Source organism: Macrobrachium rosenbergii, chromosome 25, assembly GCF_040412425.1.
Source record: "Macrobrachium rosenbergii isolate ZJJX-2024 chromosome 25, ASM4041242v1, whole genome shotgun sequence".
In the NCBI taxonomy this organism is placed as follows: Eukaryota; Metazoa; Arthropoda; class Malacostraca; order Decapoda; family Palaemonidae; genus Macrobrachium; species Macrobrachium rosenbergii.
In genome coordinates, this window is record NC_089765.1 from 30,804,976 (window position 1) to 30,825,615 (window position 20,640).

Genomic DNA, 20,640 nt, shown 5'->3' on the forward strand with positions numbered 1-20,640 from the left:
ACAAGGGATATAATATGCGAGAAACGCGAGAGAATGCAAGACATGCGTTACTGAAGCTGCTTAAAAATAAGGAGGGCGAGATTTAAGACCAATGAAGCACCTCCGAAGAGGCGCTAATTTGCACAGCAGTGTTATCTTTGACCCCGTAGCTAGTGGACAAACGTGAAAACTATGGTCAGCTTAAATAGTTCTTTTTTATGGGAAACGGCCGTTGCTGACAAATGCTGTTGGTGATGATAATGATGGAATGGAATTCTGTATTCTGGAGGGCAAGAAATGCCAAACGACGGAAAATTCAATATTTTTAAGGCGTGGTTAGTTATATTCTGTACAGAGAACTCACAACATGGTTTACAATGTCCCAACAATTTTTTCCATACTCCAAACGAAAGAATCCTGCGATATCTTAATAATTATGACGTAATGTGACAAATATTCAAATTACCAACGACCACAAACATTCTGAACTCTCCCGACCAAACTTTGAACCCGTGAAAGCTCCAAAAAAGCCAGTACAATATTCAGGGGCTTTGCCGAGTCTCTTCACACAAGCTTAAAATCAACTTTTCCGAAACTTTGAGAGCCGTAAGAAAATTCTGCCCTGTTAAAAATCTTATCTAAAATAATTACTGGAATTATTAGAGACAAATATCTTCCCAACTTTTCCGGTTCTTTTCAGAAACTTGAAAACATTGTGACAAGATTTTAGAAGATGAGAAACACTTTACACAACCACAACATTTACTGCCATGGTATAACCATTCTGTCAACATTTCAGGGTTTTTCTTTAATTTAATTTAGATTACGGTCACAGTGCAATAACCTCTAATCGGAATTCAAATAAAACCCACATTAGTTTTAAGCACCTGACACTAAATCACGATATTCATCTGACTGGATGACTATATCATAATTAATTCTAACTCTTTCTTAAATATTCGGAACTGTAACACACACTGGTGGCGCTTAGGATACCTTTGTTTTTCAGAAAATGAGACAATTTTCATAAAATACAAAAAGGAAATCCTAAAACTTTACATTATTCTATCAATTATATTAATCAAATAATCTTAATAATATTTACTGAGTAATGATAATCTTTGAACATGCCTATAATTTGCGATAGTTTTACACTTCCAGAAGCTCTACGAATGTTCTAACAAATTTCAGAAAAACCCCTTCACAACGTCTTCTCAAATCTTGGAACTTGTGACACTTCCAAATAATTTCAAGAAAATTTGAAGGCTTTTTCAAGGATCTCCCGAGATCTCATTACGAAATCCTATTAGGGTCCAGGGTCAATAAAAGAAGGAGACAAAACTGAGATGCAAGAAGATTCTTAATTGTATAAACCACTATTTTACTACGAGCAAGAATTAAGATGGTAGAATACTAAACATGGAAGATATTTGTAATACGATACGATAAATATAACAAACATCCACAATGACGAATATATAGAAAATAAGCAAAGATCGTGAACAATTTCTCCCAAATATACTGAATCTCTATGCAGCTTTTGCAAAAAGATATAATAACAAAAAAAACTGGTTCGTCTATGTTATCAGCACAGCGTAGTAATATAAAATATTTAATTTTCGTTCCCCGTGCATCTAAATTTACATGCAGCACGGTACGGAGAGATAAAAGAAACACAAATAAAGGCAGAATTCCGATGTTTATATTTGGAACAGGGAAATAAAAACACATGAAAAGCATAAAGCTGCCTGATCACAGAGGCTGTCAAGGCCTCTTTTCTGTGTGTGTGTGTGTATGTGTGTGTGTGTGTGTGTGTGTGTGTGTGTGTGTGTGTGTGTGTGTGTGCTATCATCAGATCATTCCAACAACGAAAGGAACAGCACAACTAAAATATGAACATACATCTGAATGTATGTTAATATTCTAGAAGGGACACACACACGTATGTATATATATATATATATATATATATATATATATATATATATATATATATATATATATATATATATATTTATAATTATAATTACACACATACACACACGCTCAAAAATATGTAATTTCAGTACGATAATGCTTGCGGATGTGACAGCTGAGGATGTATGGAGAGCAATAAAGATAATCATGAACAGAAAGACACTTGGAGTTGAGGGGATTACTTGTGAACTGCAGCAGTAAGATAGTGATAGTGTAAATGAATTGCTGCCAAGGATTTGTGACGTATGTCCGGATGATGGAAAGATCCCAAAGGCATTATTGAACGGGATGATAGCCCCACTGTATAAAGGATAAAACAGAAGTGACAGGAAGGATTATACGGATATAACATTACTTAGTATATCAGGAAAATGTTTGGTTTTGATTGAAAACTTGGACATTTACCAAAAGGATTGATGAGGGGAGAGCAGGTGTAGTTTAGAAAAGGTGGGTGAATCAAGTGGTGTTCGTTTCACAGTTATGTATGATATTTGAAAGCAACGGTAAAAAGCAATATGGTGCATGTGTTGCTCTAGAAAAAAGTTATGATAAAACCGTTTGTGAAGGAGGGGTATACAAAGTAAGTTATAGAGAGATATTAAACAGTTTTTACAATGGAAGCAAAAGCGTGTTAGCCTATAGACAGGGCAGGGACTGGTTTGGTATGAAAGTGGGCCTGTATGTTAATGTCTATGACTGTTCAATGCTTGCGGATGGAATGACTCATGTAAGAAGTTAGGAAACAAGACATCAGACTTACATGCAAAATTGTTTGATATAAAAATGCGTTATTAATAGAGTGTGAAATGACATAAATTTGCAACTGATAGAGTGCTGATTAGAGATGGCGAAAAGAAAATACAATAACTAATCAAGACCTGAGAGTGTTTGCAACAGGAGAAAATCTAGAGTTAATGGAAACGAGGATGATGGAACATGAATCGCAATATGGATGGTGGAAGAATGGAGACAGTTCATTTGTATAGGCATTTTGAAGTAAATTAAACAAATAGTGGTTAGATGGGAGAAGAGTTAAGTCACAGAAGGAGTGAAGTACGTAAATGTGGATGCTAAATGCAAATGAAAGAAAAAATGCTAGCTATTGTAATGATTAATGATCGTGTGCTTACAAGGTTTGGAAAGATGAGAAATGTGGAAATGCCTAGAATAGGAAAAAATTTTCAGCAAAGGTAAATAAAAGGGCCAAAGCGTTTGGAATTAGTTGGGTCACTTTACACTAGTGCAAAGTTTATAATTCGAAAACCCTTAGGTGAAAGGAGAAGAAAACTAGAAATGGCTGGATAGATGGCACGGAAGAGGGCCTTATCCATGAATCACGAGTGTGCGCGCATGCATGATAAAGAGAATGGCAAAATCCGTGCAACGGAAATGGACGTGTAGGTGTTGAGCTTTCGATGTAGGCGTATGAAGTGGCTAAGATTGTGGAAGCTTTGAGTGTTGTATTTTTAGTATGCATAAATATATATATATATATATATATAAATCTATTCGCATATATATATTACATATATAAAAATATAAATAAAAATTATCATATATATATATATATATATGCAATATATAAATCTATTCGCTATGTCGAAACAAGTGTAAAAATATAAATAAAAACTTATCATATGTAGGTACATGTGAGCATGCAAGTGTGTAAGAATCTTCTTGCTATGTCCCTCAGAAGGTGCCACTGTTAATGTCTACCAGAGAGAGAGAGAGAGAGAGAGAGAGAGAGAGAGAGAGAGAGAGAGAGAGAGAGAGAGAGAGAGAGATCCATATGCCAACATTTTCATAGAAGGAGAGTTTAATATCAGTTCGCCATCAGCAGCTTCGAATGAGAGCAAAGAGAGTTCCAGAAAGCAGTGACAGCTCTCTTCCTGAGCCAAACAAACGAAGCAAAATTTAACATAAGCTATAAACTTGAAGCCGCCACTGGATATAGAACTGATGCACTCATTGTAAATCTCCACAATGGAAGAATTCGTGGTATGTCGAGAGGTAGGAATGGAATGGAATGGAATGGAATGGAATGGAATAAAATAGAATAAAATAGAATAGAATATAGAATCAAGGCCAAAGGCGAAGCGCCGGGACCTATGACGTCATTAAGCGCTGAACGGGAAACTGATTGTAAGGTGTGAAAGGTTTAACATGAGGGAAACCAAGTAGTTGCGCTAAGAATTAATTGTCAGGAGGGGTGGAAAAAAAGATGGAAGAAAGAGAATATCAACGGAGGTACAGTAAAAGAATGAAAGGGGAGCAGCCAGGGGCCGAAGGGATGCTGCAAAGAACTCTTAAGTAATGCCTACAGTGCACCACGTGAGGTGCACTGACGGCACTACTTCCCTACGGGGATGTGGAGAGGTATCCAAACACTGTAGTACGAACAAGTAAGCGAAGTAATTACTTTAATGAAGACTAATTTCACTAAATCCAGAAGAGCACTTGACAGAACAATATTAATCTCATGCATTTTTACACTGAAACACTGATGATTCACGTTGGGAAGTCTTGCAATTAAATAATCGAGTTACGCTCTTCCTACAAGACGTATAAGCGTAAGTGAAGACATTTGCAGTTCCGAGATGCAGAGTGAACTGAAATCTTATATTTATCTGGCCAGAGAAATAGAAAGTTGAGCACGCTGAGTGAAAATGATGAAATGAGACACGAACTGGAATACAAGGAGGTACGTAATGCGAATCAGCACTTAAATCAAACATCAGATATGTCTGTCTAAATGTATCGCGCACTGGATTTAAGACAAAGCAAAAAGTAACAAAATCAGTTTAATACTATACATAAAATATCTTTCTCAGGAAAGTAATCTGTTTACCTATAACCATTCAAAGGGAATATGAATACTGCTTCAATTAAAAAAGGTTTTCCTCCTCCTGTTGCTTTACCTTTCAAACCTTTCTATTTCTCCTAGTACACTTTACTAACCTTTCTCTTCCTACAATTACAAAAAGGAGACAGTGTAAAAACCATAGATGGTATACCAAGAAAAAAAAGTCATTTGACGACGTATTTTAGGTACCATACCGATGCCATTTTTGTATAAAAGAATCTACAGGATCAGGTCCTTAAATACTAAACAGGAAACAGGAAATGAAATTCAACCACATTTTTCTCGTGAATCTCCACAGTCATGCAGTAGGTGAACTTGGCCAATTCTGGGTGCACACTACAAACCGTTAAACATTGAAACATTAAAACAAAGGGCGTTGAAATAAACTCACCGAGGGCAGGGCTTTTGTGCCAATATCCGTCTCGAATCTCGAGATAGTCCGTCTTGCACCCGTCGCTCTTGAAGATGTCCATCGTGGTGATGTTGAGGACAATCCTCTCCCCGTGAGTGGCTGTGATTCTCCACTCGCACTTCTCGCCTCCTGGAGGAGGCGCTGAATTCACGTGTGAGGGAGACGAGAAGGTGGCCGCGTTCTCCTGGTACGTCCGTCCGCATTCTGAGGAAATTAAGTTTGAAAATCAACAAACGACACTTTAATTTCATTGCAAATTTTAATGTTACGTATAAAATGGTGTTAACTACCATGTTGCAAATGTGTAACAACTGTCACTATACAAATGCATTTAAATATTTTCTAGACATTCAAGCTATAGAATAGTATATAATTATATATATGTATGTATATATATTTATATATATATATATATACACAAAAACACACACATACACACACACACACACACACACACACACACACACACACACACATATATATATATATATATATATATATATATATATATATATATATATATATATATATATTTGTGAACAGGAATACACAAGTTAGTTAATCAGAAATATATGGTTTTGTCTTGTAAATAGTGTTTTATGGGTCATACATACATACTACATACATAATGCATACACTATAATATTATCATACCCCTATTTTTCCTTTATGAAGTCTCTAAGAACTGCGTGCTAGCCCATGCCTTTTACTTAACCGCAGGTAAAAGAGGATACAGGAGAAAAAACAACACAACGGTCACTGGCCCATTCAGCTTCAAACTACCGAGGCGTGAATGAGTATCCCGAGCAGAAATGTTCCTCACCATTAACGATTTCATACACCCACACAAAAGGCCCACCTGCAGTGCATTACACAGCCATACCACCACTATGCCAGTCGCTAATGAATGCGCCCTCTTGCCTCTTGTTTTTCATGGCCCTTCCCTTCCAATTCCTAAGCAAACCATCTATGCAGCATTTTGAAGGTTCTTATCTTCCTCCTTCCCAACACCTCCGAGTAACGCACTATATTTCTCCAGCTTATCTCCCCCCATTCTCTCCAATAACCGAGCCATCCTCATAACACTGACCAACTTTTCAGCCACCTCTACATATCTGTACATTTCTTACCCTTTCAAGTCCGTAAACAATTCATCTCCGCATCTTTGACTTTTTTCCTTTCAACTGCATTCAATATCCACAGAAGTAGCCCCCCCGTGAAAACCAAGCTGGAGCAGCCGACATGAATTTTCATGTTGAATAACATTATTTCAAGCCTTTACTCTATAAAAATCCATGAAATCAGGAAACATGAGACGACGGTGCTTGCATGGGCAGTAAGAGTTTAATTAAACAAAATTCTAAGTTTTGGCATTACTGCTTCAGACTTCTACATTCCCAAGGATCCCTGGTGCTTCTTTTTTTTTTTTTTTTTTTTATAAAACACCTGGTCAAGTGTTGCTAAGAAGTATATTACTTTTTACCGTTTTGGTACATATCCGATATTTTGGTACATAGTGTGAAACTGGGATTTTTGGCATACTGTATATTTTGTATTAATAAAATCTTCAGTACTTCATTACGTAGTTTTATTACTATTCTTTTTAGAATCATAAATCACTGACGAATTTTATTCAATATGAGAACTGCTAAGGAAACTAATTCTGATGTAAAATTGTAGAAGAAAATTTTAAAATTCATTTTTAAATATATTAAAAGATTTTATTTACTTTTTCAAATAAAATAATTCTCTTGCAGTAATTCATTTCTTTACAAACAAAACACGCCTATATACCAAAAGAACGTTAGAGCAGCCACCAATGATATACTCGTACATGTCGTTGGAGGTAAGCGTACCTGTATGAACTCATGTGAACAAACACAAACATTTATACAAAAGAAAATTACACACTGAAAACACTATAAAGAAACTTAAAGGAATCCATTAGAAAATCATCAAACAAACAAGAAAATGATCCCCGTACATTTAGACAGACAAAGTAATCATACCTAAATGTATACCTCGAAAAAAAGGGAAAAAAAATGCATATAGAGATAAAAGTGAAAAGAAAATGAAATGGGAAACTGTGAGTTATCACAATTACAGAGAGAAAGAAAGCGCAACTGAGAAAGACAGAACAACGAGCTGCCAGTCAATCAAATCTCTGAGGTGGATTGGCACGCCAAAGAAATAAGGTTCCAAATTTTTACGATGAAGCAATTAACTCTAGGAAAAATCATCTAGATGCAAGACAGGGTTATTTAGGTTCTTATGTTTTCGTACGCTTAGGAACCCCCTTGTTTTTTGCTTTTAGGTTAACATATAAAGGTAAAAAATTATTAAACGTTTTTGATATTCTCCTAGCTTTTAGCTTTCTGTAAAAGAAAACTACTGTGTCGGCTTTGTCTGTCCCTCCGCACTTTTTTCTGCCCGCCCTCAGATCTCAAAAACTACTGAGGCTAGAGGACTGCAAATTGCTATGTTGATCATCCACCCTCCAATCATTAAACATACCAAATTGCAGCCCTCTAGTATCAGTAGTTTTTATATAATTTAAGGTTAAAGTTAGCCATACTCGTGCTTCTGGCAACTATATAGGACAGGCCACCACCAGGCCGTGGTTAAAGTTTCATGGGCCGCGGCTCATACAGCATTATACCGAGACCACTGAAAGTTAGATCTATTTTAGGTGGCCTTGATTATAAGCTGTAGCGGCTGTACAGTAAACTCGGTTGCGCCGAAGAAACTTCGGCGCATTTTTTACTTGTTTCATTTGCTAACACAAAATCACATTTTTCAAACAGAGCTCTTGGCTTATATATCAAACGGAGGACACTAAATCTACCCAACTCTGCACATAGGCCTAATGTGTCTTTTCTTGCATCTGGTGTTAAAGAAAAAATTCCCGATTCTTTTTAAACTCTCTCAAACCTTGAATGTTTTAAGTCTGTCTGTCTGTGTGTCTGTCTGTCACAGGCTTAGCAGAATTAGCTAATGATTTTTATTAGTATTAAAACTTTCCCCTTTGCTTTGATTTTTTTTAAAATCCACGTCTGTGGAATGTATACGATCATGGATTTATGTATCACAGAGAGGTAACAGAACTCTCTCTCTCTCTCTCTACAATAAACATCCTGTTTCAGGTGCGTGAACGTTCTTTTTGATATTCTTCTTTGCAATCACCCGTGTTTTGTCCTAATTTTTACATTAAGTAGTTTCTTTGATATTACTGTATACCTAATTGCAATGACTTGCAAAACAGTAAATAATAAAATGAACCAAAACAGAAAAAATATGATAAATGGCTATAAAAATATTTATGAGTTTTTCATATTTTACTCAACAAAGGGGGAATAATTCCATTAATACTTATTTTAATACTATTCTTGTTTTATCTTTAACTAATTCAGGATATCACCACAAAAGACACACTGTACAAAAATAACGTCACTGCCAAACTTAAGATGAATTTAGCAGCAAACTATTTACGACACTTAGCCTGGTTTTAACGTGGGAGGACTCTTGTGTATGTAGATGTTCACTCGCACGCACACAGAACAGTACTAGTAATAGCCTAGTTTTACACAGACCTTAATATGTAATAATGCATCCTTTCTACATTCAGCCTTGCAAAATTTATGTTCTTTGTTTAAGTCCATTACTGATTTACAACTAGTAAATCACACACTCGGATATTAACAGCATAATTAATTCACATGAAAATCAGCTTCACTAACAGGGCTCTTGAATACTTCAAGATAATGAATGGCAGCATATTCCAATAATAGCATCAAGGCAGCGTCTTCAGACGGTAAAGCAACAAATTAATATTTGAACAATTCTGGACGCCAATGCGTGATATCTCAGTGCTCATTAATGATAATTGAAATTCAGGGCTACTTACATAATTACACGATTCCCTCGCGAAATTAACATTGATAATTATGACTTAGGAAAATTAATAATGCTAATGAAATAACACATTGAAACCTGCAACGCTGGGAAGCACGCGCATACACACGTATTCTATGTACACACACAATTACAGATGGAAACATCTGTTCTCCTTCGAATCTGGTACATCAAATCCCTACTCAACTTAGGAAGAAGGATGAGCAAGTTTTGTTGATGCCACTCGGAATACAGCACCGGAGGGGAAAGTGAGAGAGAGGACCTCTGAAAAAATGAGGTTTATGAATTTAGGGATAAAACACGAATAAAAAAGGGCAGCACTGCGACAGACAGATGAGGCACGGCGAGTCCTAACTTATAAGGAATGAGATAAGTTTTGGAAGCCAACGTGTAATATATAGGAAGATAAGAACTTCCAACTTCCGTAAGTAACTCGACGAATACTACAAGTTTATTGTATCTTCTCCCCCTACTTTTTTTTTTTTTATTTATGGGGGAGAGGAGGGTGAAAGGGCCTAACAAGATAAACAGGGACAGAGATGGAGGAAAAGGAAGAAACGGAATGGTATTAATTATGAGGAAAACGAAGCATTAATGGGAGTGACGTTACGGAAAATATTGTTCGAAGTTCTACGGGAAACGACTACAGTTTAAATAAGGCGATTCATTTGTGCAAGCACATATGTTTGGATTAAGCAAACTGCTACTACAGTATTCCCTTTTCACAACTGCCTCTCTGAGACTTTATTCTAGGGAAAACTGTGAATTAGAAAACCAACTACATTCTACAAAATCTATTGGATAAATGAGACCATACACAAAATAACCCAATCGTTGTTGACATCGTAAATCAACCGAAAGGGATAAACGCCAGATGGAGAGAAAAAAAAACTACGCACTTAGAAGGTAGGACATTAAGCAATTTAGAAATGTAAGCGAAAACACAAAAATTCAAAGGAAATATAAAATCAAGTATGAAATATGAGTGTGATGGAATACAAAGAACAAACAAATTCTTCCTAAATAGATTCATTGTGATCTAGAATGTGTAAATAAACCAAACCAATAATATAAATATAAAATATAAATGTATATTTATAAATATTTTGGGCAAAAAAATAAATTACAATTTTAGGATGCATATCGTAATGGCCATGACTCCGAGTCGAAAAATGTTGTTGAAAATGCGGAAAAACTGGCTTACTCAGTATTTTGTTGTGAGAGATTATCCATTAACAGGAAGCCAAAATCAAAGCTCTTTGAGGAGAAAAATAAAAATCTGGTCAAAGTCAATTAGGAAAAACATTTATTGAACAGGAAATTAATGGTCTACCACAAACTAAATCAAAGTGCTCAAGCGCACACAGCTGTTTTTCTTAAAGACTCCGGAGAAAAAACAAGACAATGGTAAATAATACCACGTTCATGCTTAACTGCTGAATCGTGGATGAAACCACTGTGAAGACAGATCCCACAAAATTAACCGTTTTTGTAACACCACATTAAGCTCATCAACAGTACAGCATACTCCCCATGAACACAGGGTTACTCCCCTTCATCTTGCAAGCACACGCATCCTGACTATGAAGGGTCTTCCTCTTCACTAACTTTCCTAATCCATTTTTCCAACACTTTCTAGGTCTTCCTCTCCTTTTCCATCCTGATATTTTCTAACAATATTCCGTTTTCACCAACCCAACCTTTCACCCTTCAAGCTTCCCACATTACCATATGATCTCAGAACACTGATTTACCCTGTAGCTATGTTAGCAGTTTACCACTTCCATGTATCTCCCTATTCCTCAGCTGTTCGATTCTCCTCTCTCCATAAACCACTCAATCACCTAGTAGTGGAGTTGGAGTGTGTATGCAGGGGGTTCCATACTATGCTCATGAGCCTCCAGTGCAGGGCAATGAGGCAATTAATGCTACATATCTTGTTTCAGCAGGTTAAGTATTAAAGTGGAATTTATGCTTATCTTCTATTTCCCCTGAAGAAACTGCCACTTGTTAGAAAAACTATGACACTATATATATATATTATATTTATATATACACACATATATATATATACACACATAATATATACACATATAAATATATGTATATATGTATTTATATATCTATATATATAATAATATATACGTATGTATTGTGTGTAGTATACAGATATAACAAATCTGTATGTGTAATTGCTATTAAAGACTCACTGCAGGTAACATTCCAGAATAAAAATCAAACTATTCAACTATCCTGGTATGGTAGTGAGATGCTTCCTGGACAATTTTTCATATAATATAAAATCCACAAACATGATCATAATGTAATCTAAAAGATATACACTGCAAGCTTTTAAGTTTCAACGCAATTTGATATAGTTTTCAATCCATTTACTGCCCTTCCAAGAGGCCGTAAGGATATTCAGGTTGAAATCGAGGACTATAGCACTTATTTTGCAAATAAAATAAAATATAACGATAACAACGAGTCTTTGGGATCATGGGTGCAGAATAATAATAATAATAATAATAATAATAATAATAATAATAATAATAATAATAATAATAATAATAAAAGTTACGCTAAGCAGCAGATGAAAAACTAGCGAACGCACCAACAGGTAACTAGTAAAATTAATTTAAAAATGGCAACTATATGAAAGAGAAGCCTAAACAACTAAAGGATACAGCAAAATAGAAGAGACTGATAAGGACTGTTTTAGAACAATGGCAGAATGGAAAGTGTGAGATGAGGTATTTTAAGGGTTCATTCATCGTTCTAGTTTGTTTAGTTCCACCTGCAATTCAATGATCTTACAAAAGATAAAGTTCACGACCATCATTATCTAATAATTTTACCTTTTGGACAAACCTGCCGTCGCAAGCTATTACATATATAATAAAAGAGCACATTTAAAAGACACAGAACTGCCACCATGCGAAATAGTTAAAAATAACAAATAACAGACAGAGAGAGAGAGAGAGAGAGAGAGAGAGAGAGAGAGAGAGAGAGAGAGAGAGAGAGAGAGAGAGAGAGAGAGAATCTTTTAAATGAATGAAGCACACGGAATAGGCAAAACAAAACTGGTGTATATCATTAAGTGTCACACGTACCAGGCGCAATCTCAACAATGTGAGCGACGATGCTGATTAATCAATGTTGGTCTGGACAAACTAGTATACACGAATAACAAAGGTTGTTAGGAGTAATTGCCATTAAAGAGACTGCAGGTAACATTCCAGAATAATGTAAATGCAAACTAAGAAAACCAGGGTAGTATTCAACTATGCAGGAAACTCATTGCTTGTTGACAACACGCCCAGATATTAGTAAATAGGGGAGATTTTGTAATGTAAACAGAGCTTAAAAGGTAACAGGAAAAAACACGGGCAAATACAATAGATAATTAACACCAAAGTTTTCTACACAAAATAAAGAGGGGGAGGTGGGAGGAGGTAAACTTGCTGTTTCAGAGTTAAAAAGGCATTTGCGAAAATTAACCGCCTTCATACTTAAGTTACCCTCAGGAATTTTGAAAGATACATAACTATACTACACAACTGTCAGCTTTTGAAACAAACTGTAACACCATACTGTATACATGCACGTACAATGATAGGTAGATATGGGATGAGGAAATAGTTCAATTAAAGAAAAATAAAGAGGATTATTTATGGTGAGTTTGCATGGCAGAAGTGAAGATCAAGTACAAGCACAGAGGAGGATGGAAAAGGTAGTCAAAATGAGCAGAATCTAGAGGATAGAAGGGAAGCAGAGCCGAATGATGCAAGAGTGGGAAGGGTTGGTTAAGGTCTGCAATATTTGTGGAAGCGGCTCTTCACGATGTAAGGAGAAAATACACCGGGAGTTAGTAAGATTGCATGGATATGGTGAGGTACAGTGATGCTGGTGTGAATGAGTGACAGACCAGGGTTTGTAAGGTATGCCTGGGTGAGGGAAAGATTCTAAAGGAATGGATGAGATGAATAATAAACCCACAGAAAAAAGGTAAACGTTATAAAGGGAAGATACACCTAAGCATTTTCACTGAGAGTGTAACACTGATGACAGAAGGACCGATAAGGGAAAACGGTGTGGCCTTAGAAAAGAGGTCAGGTTTTCGTTATGAAAAAGTAATGCAGTAGAGTTCGAAATTAAAAGGCGAAAGCTGCATGTGGAATAAACTGACTTAAAAAATAAAGCTTCTGATAACTCTGATAGAGAGGCAATGTGGAAGGTGCTGAGAATATATGTTACATAAGTTACCGACAGTCATTAAAAGTTTCTACGACAGAAATGAAGCATGAAAGCGAGTGTCAATGGTTTGGTGAGAAGCACTTCTGAGACAAGGTTGTGTTATGTCTCTGGGCTCTTCAATATACAGTATTTTTGGATAGAGTAATGCAGGTAACTAGAGAAGGACAATATATGTTGCTCCTATTCCCAAGTAGTCAGAAAAGGATACTGAATATTGTTGCAAAGTCTTGGGATAAAATATGAGTTGTGAATGGAGTGTAGAATGGCTGATATGTGCAGATGATACAGCACTGATTGGGAATATGAAGTGAAAATTCGGAAACAAACTAGTCAAAGAGTCTGACATTGCTTGCAAGTGGAGAGACTTGAGAGCAGCAATTTGAGGGTAAATGGAAAACGGGAAGATGGACGATGAATGTTAATATGGCTGGTGAAACAAATGAAAGAGGTTGATAAGTACAAGTATCTGGATGTAAATAAATCCATCCACCCATATTTTCTATAATTATTTATATATATATATATATATATATATATATATATATATATATATATATATATATATATATATATATATATATATGTGTATGTATATATGTATGTATATATATATATATATGTATATATATATACACTGAAGAATCTGTATTTCACATAAACCCATCATTGCCACTATGTCAGTACATCAACGACAGCTCCCTCAGGGCGGTTGATGAAAGTCAAAGCAACTAACTCTGATTAACGCTAAAAGGAATGCAGCATCCTCCATGACACTTAAAATCTTAATGCTCTGCCTGTGAATGTCTTGGTACTTACACTCACATAGTCACAATGCAATTCTCCACAAAATTATTGCTTTATGTCAACAAGTGAGTCATTTAAAGACACTATGAAGAGATTTACACTATTATTCGAACAAGGTAGGGCCTCATATCATCCATGGAAAGCAACAGACACCGGTTCTGATAACCTCTGCTTTTCAAAACATTACATATTATTCACAAGGAATTTTTATAACCGATCCATTTCACTAACCACAGTAACTACTGAAATGACAAATGTAAACCTGACCATTCCCACAAGCAGGGTGCCCGAAAACCTAGCTCCAAAGTACCCATCAAACCCTCAGATAACAGAATAAATCCACGCTTTAAATTGACCAACAACCATATTCATTGTGAAAACATTCTGCGTGGACTACTTCCATTGTGATTCAACATACTTTTAACAGGAACAAAACACTTCGCGCTATCTGAATTTTCCAAACAATTTCTGAAATTCAACAATGGTGCACACGAAAGATGCATTACCGCTCGAAAGAGAAATTTTGTATTTTTCGACGGCATAAACAAACCCTCCATTATACGAGCAACTATTTCATAATGAAAAACAGAGCGCACTTACGAATTTTAAAGATATTTTCTCACAATTCAGTTTTTCCGCACGGAAATGTTCGTAACTACATTCATCTAACATTCTTCCATTCCGCACTTTACCGCAAAATATTTTCTCATTAACATACAACTTTCCTGAATTACTGAGAGAAAAAATCCAGATGACGACTGCACTGCTTTTAATTAAAAGTCAGACAAGGAAATTTAAGAACTTTTAACAACGGTTCCCTTTGTTTAATGCGACATATATATTGCCTATCTTCCAAAGGTGCAATCAGCCAAAGTCGGTAAGATACCGTGGCTGAGTGGCGCAGCGTTCGGCTCACATTTGTTAGGTCCGTGGATAGCTCCAGGCTTTCCATACACAGTAGACAATACTGTAAATTGGTACAAGCTTCTGTTGGAGTCAAGGAAAAGGACACAGGGCTAGCAACCTCATCCCTAAAGCCTTGCTGAGAAACCGGGAGATTGTGCCCTTTGGCGCCACCCCCAAGGAAAAAAGGCGTAAGAAATATTATATATATATATATATATATATATATATATATATATATATATATATATATATATATATATATATATATATATATATATATATATATATAAATTACTGTATATATACATACTTAGTATGTATGCATTTAAGCGTGTGTGCTTCACAATCTTGAAAGCACATATTTTGCTGATGCATGTGAGTTTCCTGGGGAGGTATTCAGATAACTAGGCTGATGACTAAATCTAGAGAAGATGATAAGGAAGAAGGGTCCTTGGGATTACTTACTGGGGCATTTGTAAAGTAAATTTGTCTGGGCGATGTCTCCTTCAGACAGCTTAATTCTTTGGCCGATTTCCGGTAACGGTTCTTGCCCAGGTTCGGGACGCGGTCGAATCGTGTCCAGGTAAGTTGCCTGAAAAGAAAAGAAAGGGAAAGTCGATATAAATACATGCACAACAAAATTAAACAGGCCATTTAGCCGGTGAGCGATTACCTCTCCAGCAAATGGATTGGGTGAGAAAGGAAAAGATTATTAAATTCAGGACACAATAATCTTTAAAATGCTACATGAAGATCGCAACACTCAAAGCACAGATTCTCGTCCTTAAATGGAAGTCTCGAGTAGCACATCAATCTCTATCTAACATACCTAGTTTCTTTTCCTTATATACTGAACCTTTTTACACAAGCAATTATCCTTACATTCTGTACGCCAAGAATATTCATCTTTCTCCTCAATTCGTATTCAAAATCCCGCGACCCTGACCAGCTGACTTCCCTATCAGTCAAAGGTGCGAAAATGATTGATTTCATTCCTGGCACTCTCTGCGCGTCAATACTGTAGGTCGGTAATAATTGTTTTCCATTTAGATCCGCATCCTCCCAGGGTAAGGATTACTGGCAGGAGACGGGATGTAATAATACACAAAAATCCCCGAGCACTTCCCAGGGTAGTGAATGGCGGTAATAACAGTTACAGTCACCAGTCTGCCTTTTTACTATATTCAGTATATAATTTAAACAGTATAATAACATCCCTACAACAATCAAGTGATTTGAATAAAGAACTGCATGTAAAAGAAGAGAAATGAAAATGCCTTCGAGTAATACGACCAACAGAACATTAACACGAAAAAACAGTAAGACAATACGAGTTACCAAAATCAACCTCGGATATCATCCCAATGGGAAGCTTCCCACATCCACATTTCTATCATATTTTGCTTAACTTTACTACAGAAATCTAAAGCAAGGGCAGAGATAAATTGCTGATCCTGGTAACATTTTGGTAATGCGATGATACTGGGGCTAAACTAAAGGAGCAACAGGCATAAGTAAACTGTTGGGAATGAAGCTGGAGAATAATACTTATATAAAATAAATTTAACTACAGTTATCATTTCAAGGTTTCCTCAGGTCTGCCAGGACAAAAGAATATTAAACTGTAAATCTAGGCTAAAGGCATGAAACGCTAAATATTATTATACTGTGTGGAAATTTTATTTCCGTGTGAAGGAAATTAAAAGCAATAAACACAACATTATGGCTCAATTTCACCTCATTTCAACAACAGGTCAGTTAGCAATGCATTATCAATAATTTGCACCGTTTGATTAAAATGCAATCAGCCATAATTCCGAGTTGAAATGATGCTCATTGTTTTTATCAAATCGCCTTTTTCATTAATTAATACGTTTCTTCGGTGATGCGGAATCGTCCTTGGGGAACTCATCACTAACAAAAAGTGCTGTGGATTTTGGCTTTTTATGAATGAGCGCTCATGTATGAACAGCGTACACTAAACAAATACAGTACTTTATACACGTTACTTCAACACTAATACTTTCCTTACAATTCTTTTCAAACTACAATGTGAAGGAAGCCCGCGTATTATTTCGTATTCAGTCTCATGTGGGATCGCCGTCAGTGCACCTCACATGGCGCACTGTAGGCATAACTCAAGGTTGTTTGCAGTGCTCTTCGGCCCATATAGCTGCACCCACATTTCAGTCTTTTACTTCACCTCCCTTCCAATTTAATTTCGTCCGTCTTGCTGTCCAACCGCCATCCTCCCGCCTCCCCCTTTTCACTGTCTCAGGCGCTGAATGGCTGAAAGTGCCTTATAGTGCTTGGCTTCAGAGCCAAATTTTCTTAAATCAACCGTATTCAGACTCGTTCTTCTGTATATTTCTTTCCCAGTCGAAAACCACATTCCTCGCTACATGAAGGAATACTCTTATGTTAGGAATATAAGATTTAAGCCAAAGGCCAACCGCTGGGACATATAAAGTTATTCAGCGCTGAAAGGAAAATTGCGAGTAAAGGAGGTTTGAAAGCCTCTGCTTTCCTCCAAATTCCTAGCTCTGTCCCTCAGGAATATACTGAAGATCCATCTCACCAGACTCATTTCTGTTTTACCGAGACATTTTTAGTAAAATTTGAAAGTTGTACCTCTAAACTTCCATTTTACGGTTTTTTTCATTCAACAATTTATCTAATACTTTTCCACTAGCAAGTCTCCTTTTCACACTTCATGTCTTCACTCTTTCCCTATTTTCTGTTTCTGTTCAAACTGTTTCTCATACACTGAAAGGTGGTTGGTTTTACCTGCACTTCTTTTCACTTATGAATGTGCCTGTTGCCAGCTCTAGTACGTGCTATTCCAGCTCACTATCAATTCAGTTTTCAGTCTTTCTTCTCTCAATTCTCCTGACAAACACTGATTCGATTAAGGGGGTCTTACTTGATTAATATTATCACATCAATTACTGGGAAACAATCCCATAACCTTTCCAGTCCAGCTCGCATCTCTATAACAATTTCCTGATGGTAGCCTACACACATGCATGCATTCATACAACCTCTTTTACCTCTTATTACCAACACTTAAATGATTAATCTCACTAATCTTGTTAATTATGTTATCTTTGGGGGGAGCACCAAAATCCACTTTCGTTATCCCAGCTTCCCAAATTGTTGAAAGATATCTCCTTTAACCTCCTACATGCTTTCGTTTATCTTTCTACTTGAGTAAATTTACGACAAAGAACACAATGTAAATGACTTTCAACATTATCCCTATATTTTTTCCCGTAAGACTAAATCTATAATCAGGGACTTAATGTGTACTACCTGGTTCTCCTGGCACCACCTGAAGTCCCTTCAGCCTTCTTCCCCTATACATCCATTTTCTCTTTCTGTACAGTTTGAATTGGATTGAATAAGGAATTTAAGATAGAGGCCAAGCACTGGGACCTATGAGGTCATTCACTGCTGAAATGGAAACTGACAGTAAAAGGTTTGAAAGGTGTAACAGGAGGAAAACCTCGCAGTTGCACTATGACTCAATTGTTTGGAGAGGGTGGAAAGTCAAGTTGAATATAAACGGAGTTATAGTAAAAGAAACGAAAGGGGTTTCAGCTAGGGACAGAAGGCACGCTGCTAAGAACCTCAAGTAATGCCTACAGTGCACCGCACGAGGTGCATTGACGGCGCTACCCCGCCATGGGGCCTGTACGGTTTAATCAAATCCCAATAACCTGAGATTTTTAAAACAAACTTCACCAGGACTAGCTTAATTATTATCCTTCAACCTTTACTGTACTATCTCCCGTCTATATTCAGTCCTCTTCCTATAACCATGACTTCCATGAATCTTGCACTGGTTGATAAGCTTGCTCAAAGTAATTTTCACTACTCACTACTCTTTACGGCAAACTCTTATTACTGTTTAAATAAAATAAAAAGCAGAGGTTTCAGACAAAGTAATTTTGGGCCTCCTCCGTACCTCTTCCCCGCGTCCCTCGCTTCAGAATCGCTTCTTTAATCTTACCAATCCTGCTCGCTCGACATACGCTCCAAAAGCAATTAATTTCAGTTTATGAACCTTCTCTTATGCATGATCAGTAACCACATTTCTGTGCTCTAATGGAGCCTTGTTTCAACATCTCATTTGTGTATGTCGGTACATGCCCAACCTTTATTTCGCTGATCCAAACCTTTTTTCAAATTCTCTCTCTCTCTCTCTCTCTCTCTCTCTCTCTCTCTCTCTCTCTCTCTCTCTCTCTGGTTAACAACACAGAAGCTACGAAATAAATGTAAATGTAAAGAAAAGCGAGATATGAGGGACAATTACTACGGTCTGATTGTTAAATAGAAATGAAAGGCATTTAATTTAAAAAATGAGATAAGAAGAAAGTAAAACTATTCATCAAGAAATATCGGATATGGAGTGATTGCCAGAACATGGGAAGGCAAAGAACGAGCTCCTTAAACAAGAAAACCATTGGGTACTGGTAGACCCAATCTCATTTTTAAGAATAGGAGAACGGGGAAAACCAGAGAGAGAGAGAGAGAGAGAGAGAGAGAGAGAGAGAGAGAGAAGAGAGAGAGAGAGAGAGAGAGTTTCGGTACCACGATAGCAACCACCATAATGCTACAAGTTCGTAATCGAGAGAGAGAGAGAGAGAGAGAGAGAGAGAGAGAGAGAGAGAGAGAGAGAGAGGGGGGGGATTTCGGTGTACCAAGATAGCAAACACCATAATGCTACAAGTTCGTAACCGAGAGGAGAGAGAGAGAGAGAGAGAGAGAGAGAGAGAGAGAGAGAGAGAGAGAGGGGAGGGGGGGTTTCGGTACCACGATAGCAACCATCATAATGCTACACGTTCGTAATCGAGCAATTCCATCTGCACACTACCACTACTATCAGTACTATTACTAATAATAATAATAATTCTATATTAGCAATTGAAATATTTCCATAAACGTATAAGGGCACCATCATTTCGGCTGAGAAAAATATATCCGTAAATCCGAATAACAGATGGAAAGGGAACGAATAACGAAGGCGCACGGTAGATTAATGATACACGCAGAACCACGGAGAGAAAACAATATCATATGTTTACAGAGGAATCCAGGGTTGCTGAAATATTCAGGTTCAATTTCGAAACAAGACTGATAGAATGGGAAAAGCCCTGAACAGGAAAAAAAAATATATAAATATACAGAATTGCTTTATACCTAAATGGAAGGACTGATAAAAGATAGGACTCCTGAAAGAAAAATAAAATCTGGAGAGAAACCAAATATAGGCAGCTGTAACCATTTAAATTGACGGTCATCTACTCACTCTTCAAGATTAAACACACACAACCAATAAAACGTCTTTTAATGTGACCAGTACGGAGGAAAGTCTCACGGTGACAGTTCAGTACCAGCAAAGAATTAGATATGAATAGTTTTAACGGCACGCTCATTGCTAATTCATTCGAACTGTAGCAACTTACCTTGCTCAAGTCACTTCTGCTGAACAATGGAAAATCAGCATGAGGTTTTCACTGCCATGTAA

General features: G+C 36.7%; 1 protein-coding gene across 1 annotated transcript in view; it reads right to left on the reverse strand.

The window, feature by feature from the left end:
• LOC136852535 (tolloid-like protein 2) overlaps nucleotides 1-20,640 on the reverse strand; it is an 886,642-nt gene that overhangs the window by 70,491 nt on the left and 795,511 nt on the right. Inside the window, exons 6-7 of the mRNA XM_067127262.1 lie at nucleotides 15,576-15,702; nucleotides 5,211-5,435 (exon numbers count right to left, since the gene is read on the reverse strand). Of these exons, the coding sequence (XP_066983363.1) occupies nucleotides 5,211-5,435; nucleotides 15,576-15,702 (352 nt within the window). The remainder of the gene's footprint in view (nucleotides 1-5,210; nucleotides 5,436-15,575; nucleotides 15,703-20,640) is intronic.